This window comes from Echiichthys vipera (assembly GCF_963691815.1).
Source record: "Echiichthys vipera genome assembly, chromosome: 10".
NCBI lineage: Eukaryota > Metazoa > Chordata > Actinopteri > Perciformes > Trachinidae > Echiichthys > Echiichthys vipera.
This window is the reverse complement of record NC_139835.1, coordinates 16455453-16473947: the sequence shown is the minus strand read 5'-3', so window position 1 is coordinate 16473947 and position 18495 is coordinate 16455453. Positions and strand designations below refer to the sequence as shown.

Genomic DNA, 18495 nt, shown 5'->3' with positions numbered 1-18495 from the left:
TTTTGAATTTATCTGTAAATTGTATGAACTTCACATGATTTTGTAAAAAAATAGAAACACCTTTGTTGTTTTTTTTATCGTTAATTTACGACCGGGGGCAATAATAATGTGTTTTTTGTTCTGATAATCTCAAATCAAATTGGTTTGGATTTATCAAATTATGTTTCATCATACTTGGTTAATTACAGCCTTTTTCATTCAAATCGGGTTGTTTTTTCACTTCTACTAGTGAGAGTAAGAATATCACTTGTAGGAGGGTGTTACCAAGAGTCACTAGCTGCTGTCTAATAAGTGTCTTCACCTACACACCTTCAGTTCCTTCAGCAGCTCTACGACAGTCCTTTGATTTTTTTATACTGTCTAATGAGCTGTGGGTGTTTTACAAAGTTACTACAAAGACGACTGTACACACAGTATAGCTCCGACTACATTTTTATCTGCTTCTCAGCTGTTGAAAGCGTATATTGTATATATGGTATAAGTTTGGCTTTTCTGTAAACACAACAGCTGACTGTGAACCCTTAAGTGTGTGTGCATGTAGTTCAGGTCTGTTAAATCCACTCCGCCTGTGTCTCTCATCTCTGCAGGAGTCGGAAGATCCAGATCCGGAACATTCCCCCTCATCTACAGTGGGAGGTCAGTTGTTTGTTTGTTTGTCTGTGTGTGTGTGTGTGTGTGTGTGTGTGTGTGTGTGTGTGTGTGTGTGTGTGTGTGTGTGTGTGTGTGTGTGTGTGCGTGCGAGAGAGAGAGAGAAAGAGAGAGAGAGAGAGATGCCCAGTTGAAACAACAGGTAGCACATAAACTAGTCTCCTGATCATGAGTCACCAGCTTTTATAGTGTATTTCTCTGTAGGCTCAATTATTTGTGTGCATGTGTGCTTATTTCTAGGTCAGTGTTTGTGTGTTTGTGTTTGTGTGTGTGTGTGTGTGTGTGTGTGTGTGTGTGTGTGTGTGTGTGTGTGTGTGTGTGTGTGTGTGTGTGTGTGTGTGTGTGTGTGTGTGTGTGTGTGTGTGTGTGTGTGTGTGTGTGTGTGTGTGTCCGTGTGTGTGTGTGTGTGTCTGTCTGTGTGCGTCAACATCTATAACCTTGTTGGGGTTCAATTTGCTTTTCTCTGTTCTTATGAGTGTCTCTGCCGTCATGCTTGACGACTCATTTCTCAGGGTTGCTACCATATACACAGGTTGTTCACAGACTCTGAGAAAACTAAAAAACCTCATCAAACCACTAAGAAATTTAAAAATATCAATGTTAAATACAATTGCGCTCTCTATTTGTCTGACTGATATAAAACATTTCCAGATTCCAACCTGACAAATGAAGATCACCAAACCCGACCTAATTTCAGATTCTCTATCAGTCTCAAATATAATACAGTCTGTGTGGTCTTTATTATAATGTAGATCAATATTTGAAATATAACAGAATAAAAATTGAATAAAACATTTAGTATTTCATAATGTAAACCCAGTAATTGAAACGTTGGCAACATTATATGACAGCACCAGAAAACATTAAAGGGTTTGTTGAGCTATTTTGAAGTGGGGCTGTATGAAGTACTTATTCATGGTCAGTGTGTTATCTGCAGTAGATGATGGTTAGCACGCCGCTGGTTCGGAAAAGCAGACAGGGGCACAGACATAGAAGCTGCTGTGGACACAGCTAAAAAAATATATATCAATATTAATTTAAGTGTAAGCTATATTTAGAATATTTTCACCGCTTTACCTCTCTGTCAGTCAGGCCTTTCTTTTGGCAACACATTTTCTCAATGCTTAAGTGTATCTGTGCTGTGTACTGCATCACGCCAAAGACCAGCTGTTTGAGTCAGACTTTCCGCGGTTTATGGAATCAACAAATACAAGAAAATATAAATGAGTGACAGCAACGACAAAATACTCATTACACTAATCCCTTTAGTAGTTTGAATATACAGTAGTTTTGTGAGTCTGGGCCGATCCCAGCTGACATCGGGCGTGAGGTGGGGTACACCCTGGACAGGACGCCAGTCTATTGCAGGGCACATGGAGACAAACAGAGACAGACAACCACTCACACCTACGGGAAATTTAGAGTCATCAATTAACTTAACACGTGCATGTCTTTGGACTGTGGGAGGAAGCCGGAAAACCCGGAGAAAACCCACGCAGCGAACGGGGAAACCTCTTGCTGTGAGGCGACAGTGCTAACTACCACACCACCATGCTTCCTGTTATTATTATGATTTACTACAATTTTAAATGACTTTCTGAAGTTCTGGTTTCACTTCAGCTCTCTTACGCTTCCACGACGTGTGTGTTTGTGTTCTGTATCTGTGGGTGTTTTTGTTTCAGTGGTTCTAACCCACACTCTTATTTCTCCCTCAGGTTTTGGACGGCCTTCTAGCTCAGTATGGTACTGTAGAAAACGTGGAACAAGGTACAGAATTCTTCTCACATCTCATCATCATCTGGCTCCAAATGTTCAATTCACATGTGTCTATTTAGCAACACACACACACACACACACACACACACACACACACACACACACACACACACACACACACACACACACACACACACACACACACACACACACACACACACACACACACACACACACACACACCTCCCAGTGAGTCAAGTCTCCCTACGTGACTTGACTTCCTTCTTACCATCAACCCACACACCCATTATCTAAACATAACGCATCTTTGCACATAAATAATCCTTTATCATCTTGTCTGTCTGCATGCATGTGTGTCTTATAAGTCTGACCCAAAGAGAGCAGCATTTGAGCCTCTATATTAAGCACTGTGTATTGCCACGGGCCCCCTTGGGCTCAGCGTATTGATTGAAGTGGGCAGACATGGCAGCCGTCCAGTAGTAATGTGTCCTTGTGTGTGTGTGTGTCTGTTTATGTCTGTACGTGTTTGCTTGTGTGTCTGATTTGGGGAGGTGCATCGTGGTAATGGGGAAGGATACTGTAGGCGCCTGTGGTAAGGCTTTTGCACTGTCTGATGGAGTATGTGTGTGTTTATGTGTGCGTGCAGGGTAGTCAGCCCTGTGAACTGTTCGCTGCCTATACACACACACACACACACACACACACACACACACACACACACACACACACACACTCACGCACACACACACACACACTACTCACCGGTAGTAAACGTGCACACAGCAAACCAACACACATGTAAACAGATTACTCACACACACGCGGCCGCGCGGTGTCTCTCTGTGTGTCAAAGCAGCCGAGACCAACTACCACCCACTGTAGTCATGACAGGTGCTAAAAGAGAACCCAGCGGAGAAATTTCTCCACTCAGAGTTTCCCCGACGCTGCCGTTAAACAGCCCACTTCATCTGTACAGTACCAGACACCGGCACAGCATTTCCTCCCCTTCCTTCTTTCCCAAACGTCGGAGTCTCACAGTATGATCAAAGCTTCCAGGGATTCATCTCGCTCGTGTATCCGTCCCCATCTTAGTCACTTTCTGTGTCACTGTCCAACTTCCTGTCACTCTTTCTCTGCCCGTGTCCATGTGCTCTGGCTACTGGGTGAGGTTTTGGAGGAGTCCCATGTTCTTGTGTGGCATGGTGAAGGCTTCCTGTGGTGGGGCAGGGCAGGCAGGGGTGGGGCGGAGCTAGCTGCGAGCGCCGGGGCCGGGCACCATGCCAGGCTCTGCCCAATCACCCTCTCTAAGCCTGGGCACTGTCACTGATTTTAACCCTTTTAAACCCGCTGTCTCCAGAACACACTCGGATGTGGAGGATTTTGTCTTAAATGACAGAAGAGACTTGATCTTATGTCTATTTTTATTTCTGACATTTTTTTTTAAATGAAAAAGCTCACTTTAAAACATTTGTTTCCTTGGTAAATTGCCTCACATGTCTATATTTTCTTAGATATCTAAAGCAGCGGATGTTTTTTCAGCAGGCTTTGGCATCAGTCCTCGCAATCAAAGAGCACTGGCTTCTTTGTTGACTCATCATTTAGACATTTAGCAGTAACACAAATAGAGATCCTTCGTTGACAAAGTAGAGATGACGTTAATGTCTCGTCTCACAGAAGTCTTAGTAGGTCAGAAGGCATTTCTTCCACGGTGCACAATATATATAGGTACCGATAAATTATCAACAGATAATGGGAAACTTATTAACGTATTATTTTGATATTTAGCTTCTAGCTGATAAATGATCGGCCGATAAAATAAAACCACATTGCTTTGACTGACTTAACAAGTGAGCATCTACACACTCACATATGGTTTGTGCCCCTTTAAAGTTGGTTTGTGATCCGCCAATGAACACGTATTATACGAATATATATGAACATGTCTGCTTTGACAGATTATGTCGAATGCTTTTATAAAGCGTTTGTGAAGCTTTTTGATGTACTTGATGATGTCAGTTAGATTTGGTTTGAACAGAGCTGTGTAATATTAAATACCTTTCTCAATACATCTAAGCATCTGTTACCCTCAGGTGTGCATAAACTACAGGTTATGAACTTGTTTTGAAAACACAAAATGTTAAAAAGATCAGTTATCTAAAATCCATATTGTGCACTGCTATCAATAAGACATGTTGTGTTTCTTTTTATCTTGCTATCACTATCACTGCTGCTCTCTTGAGCTGCAGGTACTGAAAGTTAAACTTTCCACAAGATGAAAAAGGTTATTGTTCAGTGAAATTCAGCTGAAGTAGAATTAGATAAAACATGCTCAGGATATGTAGACTTGCATAGAAAATTATAAGTTACATACAAATAAGTCCAAAAAACACATTTCACATGATGGCAGGAGATGGCAGTTCTTTTTACCTTCACTACTCAGAGACCTTTTAGTTTTGGTATTTGTCCTTCATTTTAGGGGTGCCATTACTTATTAGTCATGACCTAATCTGGAGACCATTATCTCAATTAACCGATTAGGCCTCTTTGTTTGGTCTATAAAATGTAAATAAAATTGTTCATGTTGTTCGAACAACAGTCCCAAAGTTAAAAATGTTCAGTTTAACATATCACAAGACAACAAAATATGGAAATTCTCATAATGAATAAGCTGAAACTGATGTTTTTTCATTTTTTGCTTGAAAAATTACTTAAATTATGAATTGCTTATCAAAATAGCTGCAAATGAATTTTCCATCAATCAAGTACTTGAGGAGTCAGCTCAATTACTTGAGTTTCTCTTTTTTCGTCGTTGCAAGTGCTGTCCGATGGTGTGGTCCAAGTGGCAATCAAACCCATACCTGTGGCAGTTAGCTCTGATCTGAGCAGCAGTGCAGGACCGCTGATCTTCCCAAATTGTGTCCCTGCGTGTGCACTTTATTACAGATAACTTGATTTGTGGCTGTCATTTCAAACCTAAATCTGTTATAAGTGGCAGAGAGGCTATTGTGTTCAGCAGCTTCTGTCTGTCGAGGCAACAGCGGGGTCTGGAAGGAAGCCAGTATGGTGATGGCTATAATGGATTCACACGGACAAGTGGCTCTTTGGGTCACCACGGGAACCTGAACGCGTGTCTGACTCACCTACTGCAACAACAAAGACTTGCTGTGTGCATGTGTAAATGTGGCCTGAACCTTTGTTTCCTTTATTTCATGTTTTTTTCTCTCTCTCTGTCTTGTTTCACAGTGAACACTGATACAGAAACAGCAGTGGTGAATGTTACGTACGCAACCAAGGAGGAAGCTAAAGAGTAAGCATCACAAATAATGGCCCTAAGGCTTGTATTTTTTGCCTTTGTGTATGCATAGACAAGCAGCGGCAGCACGAGAAGAATAGTACACCCGTTAAGCCTCTGTGTACTACGATGTGTGCCCTGAGGGATTCAAAAGTATGTCCACCAAGTTCAGAGCAGGGATAAATCATACTTCACTAGCAATAATATATATAGTAATGTGAATATGACTTATATTTTATGGCAGTTAATATAAATATATATATATATACAGTATATTTATATATATATGTCAACCCCCTATCCACTAGGGGTGGAACGGTTCACAAAATCCACTGTTCGGTTCATAGCACGGTTTTCGGGTCATGGTTTTTGGGTTCGGTTCGTTTGTTTTTTTCTATTTCTTTCAGATTCTAAAAATACCATGTATCAGATCTGTATCCCAATAATTAAAAAATAATTTCGAATCAGATATTCTTAAGGACGTGTCATGCAATCATGCAAAAACTGAAATAATAAGGCAGCTTGCCTGGGGAATACTGTAACAATCTTAAATTAAATTGAAATGATGATTTTCGAACAGTAGGAGAGACATTGCTGCATTTATGCATTTATATATTTAGTTGGCAAAAAGGTAAACAATTGTTTGCCTTCTAGGTAAGAATATAAACACTTTTACATTATCAAATCTTAGAAAAAATTAAGAAAATAGGTTTTCTTTCCCTAAAATACACACAAACAGCAGTCACTGAACTGACTGAATAAAGGCTAGGGTTCTGTAATTAATTTAAAATTGGGGCCGGTTAATGAAAATGATCCAAAATGAGGGGCCGTAAAAATATGAGCATCATATTAATGGATATTGTAAAATACTGCAGCGACATAGAATTGCATATAATGTCCTTATTTTATCAATGTAAATATTAGTCATGACCTCAGTGCAACAAGCTTGTCAAAAACAATCCTTGTTAAATGAACAAACCTGTTAACCAGAGGTTTTTTTACTTAATTATAGGACTAAAGTAAAGTTTGAGGCTCTTTTACTTGAGTATTTTATTTACATGCTACTTTATATTTCTACTCCACTACAAATCAGTGAAATATTCTACTTTTTACTCCACTACATTTATCTGATTACTTCAGTTACTAGTTACTTTACCAGGCTTACAAGTGAATATGAAACATTAGATTATTCATCAGAAACTGGACTGACACAAATGAGCGTAACATAAATGCAGCAGGATTTTTATGAAAATGCCTTCTCAACTTCTCCTCTTTACACACACAGATATGGCTGCAGAGTAAACTCAGGCTTCACAGTGACAGAAACTAAACTTTCTGTGTCAACCTTTCTCTTTTTAAGAGTAGAAAGAGACGTTGATGTGGTGATTTAACCTCGGATTTAACCAGACAGAAACTATTGAGAACAACAACAGAGCGGAGATAAGCGAGCTGTTGCCATGAGGATTCAAAAACCCAAGAAGAAGAGCGTAGCGAGTCTCCCAGAGCGCCGGGATTTGACGCGCTGAGACGTAGTGCTGAGATGGATACGAAAGAGGAGAGCGGTCATGAAGACTTAAGCTACGTTGCACCTCATAAACGGAACGTACACACCTGTACCGAACCGTGACATGCGTACCGAACGGGACAGATTTTTTAAATAAACCATTCCACCCCCACTATCCACACTTAAGCCCCTTTCACGCATGTAATCAATTCCTGAGGTGTTCAGGAACATTTCCTGCATGGCGTTATGTGTAAATGGAAGCAAGGATATTTAGGGAAATCTCAATTTCCCACCTCAAAACCTGGTAACATTGCAGAGAAAATGCCGGTACGGCTGTGTTGTGAATGAACAACAACATTGCAGGCAGCACGTAAAGGGTAATGTCCATCTAAGGAAAGATGCTTTCACTTGGAGGAACCAATCACAAGATGATGCTGTTTTTGAATCCAAAACTTGTTTACCATGTAGCATTTACGCCGATGCTTTTGCGGGTTAATTGACTTGAAATTGACTTGTTGAATTAAATATTTTACAAGATCACTGGCACTGGACAAAAACAGCTCCTCGCCTGCCATGTTCCTGAAAATAAACTCTACATTCCAATACCCACACTACCGTACTGTTAGTATGCTAGAAAAATATTTATCATGTCACGATACATAACATGTTAAATACAGTATGACAAAAATATCAGGATGTCCTACTACATTCGGTCCGATTCTTTGAGTGATCTAGGTGGCTACACAGCCAAAAACAGGCTAACAACAAGCAATTACAAGCTTACAACGCATAGCGTGATAAAAGCACAATACTCACCAGCAACAATGAGTGTCCATTCTATCTGCTTCCACAAATGGGCTTTTCTGTCTTTGTTGTAATAGTTTCATGCCCGTGATGAAATCAGCGCATTACTGAAAAGTTCACAGATTTTAACTCAAAGCGCTCAAAAAAGTCGACACATAAAAAAGGCATACACTCCCTCCTTATTATGTTTCTCTTTAAAACTTTTCAACATTATTGTTGCTATTGGGTTAGAGTGTGTTGCTGATGTTGCTTCTCCTGAAAGTTCATGTGCATCTTAGCGTACTTTTTTATGATGTACACGACCACTGCTTGGAAGGAGGTAATATCATGCTTACACACAAAGGGCAAGGCAAGTATATCTTAAGAAGTTGGCCAATTTAAATATTAGTAAATGACTTTTGCAAACTCTTAAGAAAGAACACAGAACCTCGATACAGCGATATTATTATTCCCTTGTATTGACACTTACAATTGATTGTATTGACAATTAGACCCGATTGTTTAATTGTAATTGCCTCTCATCTCCTGTTCCAGAGCCATTGAGAAGTTAACAGGACACCAGTGTGACGACTACTCCTTCAAGGTGTCATATATTGCGGACATGGATGCTGCTCCGCCAGACCAGGCTCCCCGCACGCGCCGTGGGGGTCGGTCGTCTCGGGACCAGGGCGCCTGTATGCCCGGACCCTCAGGAGACTTTGGCGCTCCATTCAGCGGACAACCCAAATTCCCCCTTCGCATACGCGTGCCTACTCAGTTTGTGGGAGCCATCATCGGCAAGGATGGCCTCACCATCAAGAATGTCACCAAACAGACACAGTCCAAGTAAGCTTACTCTGGTAATCCTTTTTTTTTGGGGTGGTTTTATTTACTTATTTACTATTTACTCAAAAAGCTCTGTTCCAATTTTGTGGAAGCTTGAATGAATAATATATCCAGGCTTGACCACTTGTCTGAGATATGATGCAAGATAGCACAAAATAACTAACTATAGATTTTGGAAATGAGAAGCCCAAATTATTCATAGCATGTTTACTGCCACCTCATGTTTATCTTTTGTGAACAGCACCATCCAGTTCCAACTCTTTCTTCTCTTTGCAATGCCCTAATTTGTTGTCATTCTGTACTTTTTCTGTACTTTAATTTTCTCTCTTGGTGTGCAAACGTTATTTTTACTTTGTTCTCTTGCCTCTGTCCTTCTCTACATTGCGTTCATCTCTCTGTCCGCCTCTCTCTCCCTATCTCAGGGTGGACATTCATCGGAAGGAAAATGCAGGTGCAGCAGAAAAGTCCATCACCATCCACTCAACCCCCGAGGGCTGCTCCTCTGCCTGTCGCATGATCCTGGACATTGTGCACAAGGAGGCCAATGACACCAAGGCGTGAGTCTTCCCTTCAATATGCACAAACAAGCATAAACTTACACATAAACACACTCAGGTGTTGCTGATACAGAGCATATATACACTCCCACAGGGAGATTAGACGTAATGTCTGCAGGGTTGTAATCTTATCCTTTAACCTGCCTGTACATCATTTAATCTCACTGTGCATTCTCTCTCTAGGACCACTAATACAGTAAACACAGTGCACCTGACACACACACATAGGCTAACACGTGATCGCAGCTTAGCATTTAAGAAACGAGGCCAACTTGTCTAATTGGGCTTGACACTTTTAACAAGACACTGCACCTTTATAAACTCTTCGCACTTCTACCGGATCTCAGTATCAACACCAACAGATTGTGTCTGTCTTTGTTTTCAAGTCTGATGTTTGTCCGCCTTTACATTTTCCCTAGTGACGTGTGCACACAGTTGGTGTATACAATGCCAAGGCTACAGCCAACATTGCTGGATTCAGAAAGAATTTACTTCCTTTTAAAGATATAATCCCTAAGATTTTTATCTAGTTAACTATCTGTTAAGTTACTATCTATTAAAGAGTGAGTTAAATCAATTGTGACTGAGCATATGACCCACTAAAACAAGAACTTCTACTTGCCTTTTTGCTGCGTCTCTGTGGCGACATTGCCTCTCTAAATGCAATACGCCGCCATGTTAGTGACGCTGTTCACTCAGTCATGGTCATGGTGTGCTTGTCGCTGTCGGTTATGCTGCGTTCACTTGTAATCTGAAATCAGGAACTTCCGACTTCTGAGTCAGGCTTGTAAAAAAGTGCAGAAATGTAATAGGAACGTGTGTGTGTGTATGGATTTAAGAAGGTAACATTAGAGTTGAGCTGGATACTCGGCGGAGTATCCAGTATGGATAAAGCAATTTTGCCGAATACGAGTATTATATGAGTAATACGAGTCAATATCTGTGCTTGGATTGAATAAAAATCCTCATGGGGTAGCTGACACCACCCCTCACCTACGCACATACAAATGTGTTGCACTCTGCTCATGAACACGGGAGGATGTTACCAAGTACCTGCCCAAGGGCAAAGCGCAAAACAACAAGAAAAACAATTGAAAAAACATTGGACACAATGCACAAAAAGTTTGAGCAATAGAGTTGTGTCTCTGCCATATCCCTGCACTGGGCTCTACAGAGACGAGGCCTTAGCTGCTGGAGGTGTTTCACCAAGGCTATTTTTTAGCCTCGAACGCTACTTCTCCTGCCCCTAACTCGATTTAGGTTGGGTCTAAAATTATGCCCACATACATTTTTTTAGTAGAGGGTCTCAAGATAATTATGAGTCTTTCGATTGGTAACCAAAAAAAAAATTCGGAGGTGGTCTCCTCTTCCCCGCATGTATGGGAGTGAATGGACGATTGTGCTTCCGGGCACAGGACAGCCACTTAAACAGGTGAGTGCTGCAGTACCATGCTTTTCTACTTAGCCCAAGGTAGCGCTCCCTCTCTCTGACTCACTCACACACACACACACACACACACACACACACACACACACACACACACACACACACACACACAGACACACACACACACACACCTAGGGTTGGCTGTATTTGTAATAATGCTTTGCAGTTTTTTATGGGTCTGTTGTAACAATAATAATCTTCTAAAAATTTTCCTGGAGAGAACCATGGAATTAGGTATTGAGCATGGACAAAATAGAGACAAAGGTCCAAGTCTTGGGGAAGTATACTTGGTTATATTGAGTTTAAAATCAGTCGATGATTTCCAGAGAAAGAAGGGCTCCATTTATCACAATTAAATATTCATTCATCATTATCATTTCACAATCAAATCTTCCGGCCTTCATTGTCTTCAAAACAGCTCATAAATCCCTGTCAAAAAAACAACATTTACTATGGTATAATACTGGAGATATCAGAATCGTTATTAGTGATACAGATCACCTTGCCTTTCCTTCCAGGCCCGTGAGACAAAAGTAGAGACTTAAACATCAAAATTAAACAACCATTGCAACATGTGCCCGTGCGTGCAGAATACTTCAGGGTTTTGTTGAGCTATTTCATGGAAAATTAACTCTCTTAAATCATCATCATTTGTACGGGACAAAAGAAACTCACTTTCCAATACTAAATTACACAATTTGTGTTCCTCCTGAATATATTTGTAAAGCGACCAACCTCAATAGCGAATAATACCAATAAGAGGAAGGATACTAGACAAATGAGATACAACATTTGATTCAGGGACAAAACCTTGTTTGATATTACCTATACATCCTTAACTTTGGATTTGACAAGCAACATTATTATCAGAATCTTTATTCTTCATATATGCTAAATTGCATGCTTGCCTGTTGACAAAATATATTAAATCGTACTGGAATAACAGAATAAATTACTTTCAAAAATCAAATACTAAACTTGTAATATTGTCTTTTTTAATAGTTGCTAAGATGTCTGAGAAATCTTATCACTTGTTAACGTTTTGTATCATTTGTTTCTTATTAAACTGTTGTATTTTATTAGATAGAGGGAAAAAATAAGAGTTGGCCAAAAACAGTCGGCTGCCTTGATTTTGAAAGATTAGCAGAAAACCCCAGCCGACCTCTTGTTGTAGCTGTACCTTGTTTACTATAAACTGTGGTGAACGGTGTCTTCTTGCAGCAGGAAACTTGTGTGGGCATGTGGACAAAAACTCTACAGGAAAATGGATTATAGGTCCTACTCGCACTTGCATTCTGGGTTTCTTTAGAACATGTTTACATGCTTTAATGTTCAAAAAACACAATATTTTTCTCATACTGTCTGTCTGAATATACCAGTATTCACTCTCTGAAGCGCTCCATTTTCGCACCTGTGTCTTTAAGCCCCCCCTCCTGAATCTGTAAAACCCAAAAAGGAACCATTGTGCATGCATCACTAAATAAAAAGCTCATGTCGTAACATTGTGCCCTGCGCTTAGACCAGCTGGGCAGCTGTCCACATTCCTGTTCATTGCCATCACACAATGACATTCCTCACACCACATCAGTGACAATCAGCGGAACTTACGTATCTTCTATCATCTCGCCTAACCTGTGTGTGTGTGTGTGTGTGTGTGTGTGTGTGTGTGTGTGTGTGTGTGTGTGTGTGTGTGTGTGTGTGTGTGTGTGTGTGTGTGTGTGTGTGTGTGTGTGTGTGTGTGTGTGTGTGCGCGCGCACAGGACGGAGGACATCCCTCTGAAGATCCTCGCCCAAAACAACCTTGTGGGCCGGCTGATTGGGAAGGGGGGCCGCAACATGAAGAAGATCGAGGAGGACACAGGGACCAAGATTACCATCTCCTCGTAAGTCGCCTCTCCTGCTGCTTCAGCCTTCCTCTTTCACACACGCCCACGACTCTGTGGCACACACACACACACACATATACACACACACACACACCTAGGGTTGGCTGTATTTGTAATAAATAATGCTTTACAGTTTTTTATGGGTCTGTTGTAACAATAATACTTTTCTAAAAGTTTTCCTGGAGAGAACCATGGAATTAGGTATTGAGCATTGACAAAATAGAGACAGAGGTCCAAGACTTGGGGAAGTGTACTTGGTTATATTGAGTTTAAAAATCAGTCGATGATTTCCAGAGAAAGAAGGGCTCCATTTATCACAATTAAATATTCATTCATCATTATCATTTCACAATCAAATCTTCCGGCCTTCATTGTCTTCAAAACAATTCATAAATCCCTGGCAAAAAACCCCAATATTTACTCTAATATATATTTACACTGGAGTATTTGAACGCTTTGATGCGAGTGTGATTGTGGCATTACGGAACAGCGGCAATTTGGAATATCATCAATTTAACCATAGCACATATAAAAGGCAACAATTTCAACTTCTTGGCGCCACACCTTTCTACAACTGTGCTCATTAGCCTCTCAGCATGTGGTTTCACTTAACTGAGCTGTGAGAGAAGAAATGTGAAGAGTTGCTTACAGCTCCTTCACTCCAGAACACGATATCAGAGAGGCGGTGATTACACCCCATTTAACAGGCCGCGCTCACCAGCCTTCGTTCATTTAGGTCTAATGAATTGCTCTGTCTCTCTGAGCTCTGAGGACGTAATGAGCCTTAAGAAAGACAGAGCTGAGGGGAGAGACAAAGAGAGAGGGAGAGTTTCCATTTGAAAATAGGCAAACAGTGCATTCAGTATTAATGGATATGTGAAGTCCTGTGAAGTTGTTCAAAAAAGATTAGGTTGTACTGTAACTGCTACGCTGTATAAAAGTATCCTGTAAAGGTGAGGAAAGAAATGACTTGAGATTTTACGAGATCCAAGTGAGCATCTTTGTGGTAAAAGCAGTGTTTTAAAAAAATGTGAGAGCAACTTTTCGGGTACACTTTTCACTTAAATGAGGTTAAACTGTGGTTTAATTTCAGAACGATTGAAGCCGTTTGGCAGCGATTGGCACAAAATGATAAGAGCAAATGAAATATTTTTGCTACAGTGTTTTTACACTAATGCTTCTCTACAGCAGTGTTTCTCCCAAAATATTAATAAGCAATGATGGATGAATTCATTTCATCTGTACCGTGCATACATGTGTCACTCTGCCGATATTTACATCCTGACCTTGAGAGGGAAAAGCACATTTAAAGGGCCATTGCTACTCTTTTGTACACACTGTGAAGAGAGTTATATCTTATATCTGTAATATCTTTTGTGTCTCTGGAGGAACTTTGAGTCTCGAAAAAAGACAACGATCCTGAGGATATCATCAGGGTTATCTTGGTTTGGGCAATGAGACTTCAGATTCATAACATAGAGTCTGCATGCATCATTATTCTCATTTTCATCGCAAACTATATCAAAATGATCATGGTGTTTTTTGTACCAATCAAAGTCTTTTTCTCCATGCTTAACACGCCAAAACTTAATTCACAGTGGTATTTTGACACATATGTTGCCTTTAACAAATATTGTGCCCCCCTGCGATTAGGATACTCCACTAGTCCGTAATGCATGGCCCTATTTCTTTCATATCGATGAAAATGTATTCATCTGAAAAACGCTGGAAGCTTCCAACTTGCAAGACTTACTCTTGCTATCTGTCACCAATGCCCGTCTTGAAATGGGGAAAAAGGGCTTTTAGGTACGTTGCTCCAGTGGGACACTGATTTGGGTCCTTTTTCAAAAATAGATTGAAGGAGTCAAAGGAAAGTACATCAGGTAGTTGATGCTTTGATGCTATTTTCCCTTATGTGATCTAGGATATGATTATTCCTGAGTCTTGTTTTTGGTATACTCATGCTATGATTTGAAATTGTCTTGTCTTTTAACTGTTGTATGCCTGAAAACATTGTTTAACGTGCTGCTGCTGTCTTAGCTAGGACACTTTTAAAATATTTTTTTTTAATCTCAATGAGGCTTATCCTGTTTATATAAATTCTCCTTTGCAGGTTACAAGACTTAACCTTTTACAACGCTGAGAGGACCATCACAGTGAGGGGCAACTTGGAGGCGTGTTGTAAAGCCGAGGCGGAGATCACAAAGAAACTGAGGGAAGCCTTCGAGAATGACATTGCTGCTATAAATGTAAGCCGAGCCTAAAGGTTACCATCTGCAGGCCCCTTGAACATTCATTGTGTGTGTTGTGTGTGTGGTTATGATCTCAGGATGAATCACACAGACTGACAGGTGAACAACGGAGAGGGAGTGATGATATGCAGCGGGATGATATCGTCTCCCCACTCAGAACTTTACAACCAGTTGTCTGCTTGGTCAATGGATAACAGTAAACGATCACTGAACACCTCATCAGTGTGTATTTGAGCGCAGCGTGTCTGCTTACGTGTGTGTATGTGTTCCTCTGACTCACCCTCACTTCCCCTGCTGTGCGTCTTTGTTGCTGCAGTAACACACTGCGTTTCCCAGCATCCATCTGATATCTGTAGGCCGCTCTCTCTCACCCAGATCCTCTTTCTCACTGCCCTGATGACATCACCAGCGCTGAAGCCAGAGAGGTCAAGCTAAGAGAAGGAGAGATAGTGATGATATCACCCGCCGCACACTCCCCACATACTGTGACGATGCTCTTTATGATGAACAGCAGTTAATATCAGTATCTCTGAGCTGCCAATTATCGCCTTAATTTTTGAGCGTTCCAAATATTGGCTGAGAAATAATCAACGAGAAGTATCACGCAGCATGCGGTTAATTTGTACGGGCTGGTGAGAGCAGTTCTGGCACCTGCCGGGCCGAGCGTGTACTCAGTAAGCAGTGAGGGCCATCTAGCGTGACAGTGTGGATATTACACAAAGCTTTCTGGGAACAAGGAAGTGAAAGAAGGTGGCGTGTGTCTTCACGGATATGAAACCAGAATAGCTGACTTGAAATGTTCTTGTCATGCAATGACAACAGCAAACAGCCCCGTTTACAGTGCTGTGGCTGCATTTTTCGGATATAGTCCAGCAGGTCTTGAAATTTTTTTTTTCAGCTTAACCCCCATCCTACAAACTGCAGCACCCAGCTGAGCTACACATGTGGTATATGTGCTTTATTCTATCAATTCAATATGTCATGACTTTGTCCTCATGTGCTCTCTCTATTTTAACTTTATACACTATTCAAATGAACTGTAACGTTCCTGAATTAATAATCTTTTTTTTTTCTTCTTCAGATGACATTTATGACATATTTAATATTGTTTTAAGAAGAAATAAGTTAACATTTTGCCGCAGGAGTTTATTCTTTTCAGTAGTCCTTGTATGTTGACAGTCACCAAATAAGTAGATACATGGTTTTCACTAGACAATAAACATAAATACGAGTAACACTTTACATGGATGGATAGGTATATAATTATTGGAGTAAAGGAACAGCTCACACAACAAGCAACTAATTATTATTATTTACTTATTATTCTCATTATTGATGAATCTGCCAATTATTTTTTCTTTGTCATTTGTTTTTCTCCTAAATTCAGCCTTTTACCTTCAACGCATGGTCGTCTAGTTTTCAACTTGTGGCTAAAATATGCCTCTCTTCTTCTGCTCAGCAACAGGCCAACCTGATCCCAGGCCTGAACCTGAATGCTTTAGGCATCTTCTCCTCTGGTCTGCCAGTGCTGCCCCCTGCTGCTGGACCACGTGGTGCACTGCCCCCTGTGGCAACAGCAGGATATAACCCATTCTTTGTGAGTACCCTCTTTTTCAAACTCTGTACACAGCCACAAAAGGTGGTGAAAAAAGATTCTTCTTCTTTTCAAATGACTTTACCGATGTTGGTTTGACCTGTACAGCACAGCAATGCACAGCTCCTGTGGGGATTAGTTTTTATCTTGATAAAGCAATTTGTTTCTAGAACGTGGTAAACCAGGTTCTCCCTGAAGTGCTTTTTGAAAAAACAACATGGTGTTAACTCAGGTTTTCCTGCATGATGCTGTATGAAACAACCGAAATTCCCCCATCTTCTCCAGAGATGAGTCAGTTTGTCTGTACAACAAAGTCTCCACTCATTGCCAGAAGGGGTCGAGCCAAAGTGGCGTGAGACAGTGTGTGAGAATGTATTTGCGTGCTTCAGAGTCAAGAAATTTAGTGTGTGATTCACCGTGAGTCTATGCCTTGAAATTCCCCCTAAAAAGAGCTTGAGCTGAATATGTGCATGTGTGTACTGTAAATGTGTGTTTGTGTCACTTCACTTTCAGAGTCACTCTTCACATCTCAGTGGCATGTACGGGGTTTCTCCAGCAAGTGCCATCACCCACCAGCACTCAGTACGTTCCCTTGAATTTGCACTATTTTTCCTTGCTGATCTGAGGCCTAACCTATTTTTTTGTTTTGTACACTTGCGTCATACTGTATCGATTGTCAAAAACACTATATCGATTTTTTATTAACCCTCTGGGACCAGTGGGAACTGACGATCCCGGCTGACTTTAAGAGGCTTTAGCGGGCTCTATTTCAAAGCTAGAGTGAAAATATTGGTTTCTTATGAAACTAGACTATCTAAGACATCCATTGGTGCCGTGATATGCTGGTTTGCCGGAACAAGGCTGAATGACACTCCAAAGTTAGGCTAAGTTTTGTTCTTTATACAATGACAGTTTTCCTAACATTAGATTAAAAAAAACAGAATATACCGTTACACTTTCAGTATTTCAGTATATTGAATGGTAACCCCTTAATCATGATAGGTATCGTCAGATTCTTGCCAATAGCCTCCAGGAAAGGCACTGCCGTAATATAAAGATGAAGAGGAAGCTATAAGACTAGTGGACAGAAAGACATAAGTAAGAGACGATGACAACTACTCAGTCAGCGTCTCTGCTGAACTGTATTCCTGCGTACCATCACCCAGTCACCAGAACACCACAAATATTTCTGGAAAGGGACTTTTCAGCCTAGAGTTGTCCTGTGGCTCATGAAAAATTCACTTCATAAACCTCGAGTACATGAGCGTTACCAAGCTAAGAAAAACAAAAACATAGGGCAACCACCAGCCCTAATAGGAAATATTCCGTTCAGACCCAGCCAGAGTGGGATTTTCACCCGAAGAGAAAAACCCAAGAAGAGAGCTCAATTTAGCTTTCCTTGCGTGTGGTGTCATTATTTTTGGCTGCTCTTCAAGTATCTGACGAGTTAAATAAAAATTATTACAACTGTTTAAAGCAGTTTTGAAATGTTATTCTCTGCCCCAATCAGCCATAGAGTTGAGTAAAATTGTAGTGAAATATATTTTTCATTGTGGTCTCTTTTTTTAGCAACAGGCTCCAGAACAGGAGGTTGTCTACCTCTTTATTCCAACTCAGGCAGTCGGGGCCCTGATCGGCAAGAAGGGCCAGCACATCAAACAACTCGCCCATTTCGCTGGAGCTTCCATCAAGGTGAGTCTGTCAGCATCAGTAGAGTGCTGATTTCAATTAGAAGCAGGGGAAATAGGTGGTCAAACCATCTCTGATCAACATGCATCGCATTCTTTGAAGCTTTGCGTCAGGCGTTAAGGTGAAGTTTATAAGTTGGCAGTCACTGCTAGCTGAGTCAGCAGCATGTCATGGACCACAGCTAAGGGTGTTAGTTATTTATGGTCAGAAAGGGGGATGAGTCGTGAGCTGAGCATTTCAGAAATCCTCATCTGGAGAGG

General features: G+C 40.9%; 1 protein-coding gene across 2 annotated transcripts in view; it reads left to right on the top strand.

Annotated features, from left to right (window-relative positions):
* igf2bp2a (insulin-like growth factor 2 mRNA binding protein 2a) overlaps positions 1–18495 on the top strand; it is a 52252-nt gene that overhangs the window by 27063 nt on the left and 6694 nt on the right. The window contains exons 3-12 of one of the 2 annotated variants that reach the window (XM_083922140.1): positions 588–636; positions 2364–2415; positions 5629–5692; positions 8520–8810; positions 9233–9367; positions 12575–12697; positions 14814–14949; positions 16412–16549; positions 17060–17128; positions 18122–18238. In XM_083922140.1, the coding sequence (XP_083778266.1) occupies positions 588–636; positions 2364–2415; positions 5629–5692; positions 8520–8810; positions 9233–9367; positions 12575–12697; positions 14814–14949; positions 16412–16549; positions 17060–17128; positions 18122–18238 (1174 nt within the window). Of the gene's footprint in view, positions 1–587; positions 637–2363; positions 2416–5628; positions 5693–8519; positions 8811–9232; positions 9368–12574; positions 12698–14813; positions 14950–16411; positions 16550–17059; positions 17129–18115; positions 18239–18495 lie in introns of both variants that reach the window. The other variant, XM_083922139.1, reaches the window with a different exon arrangement.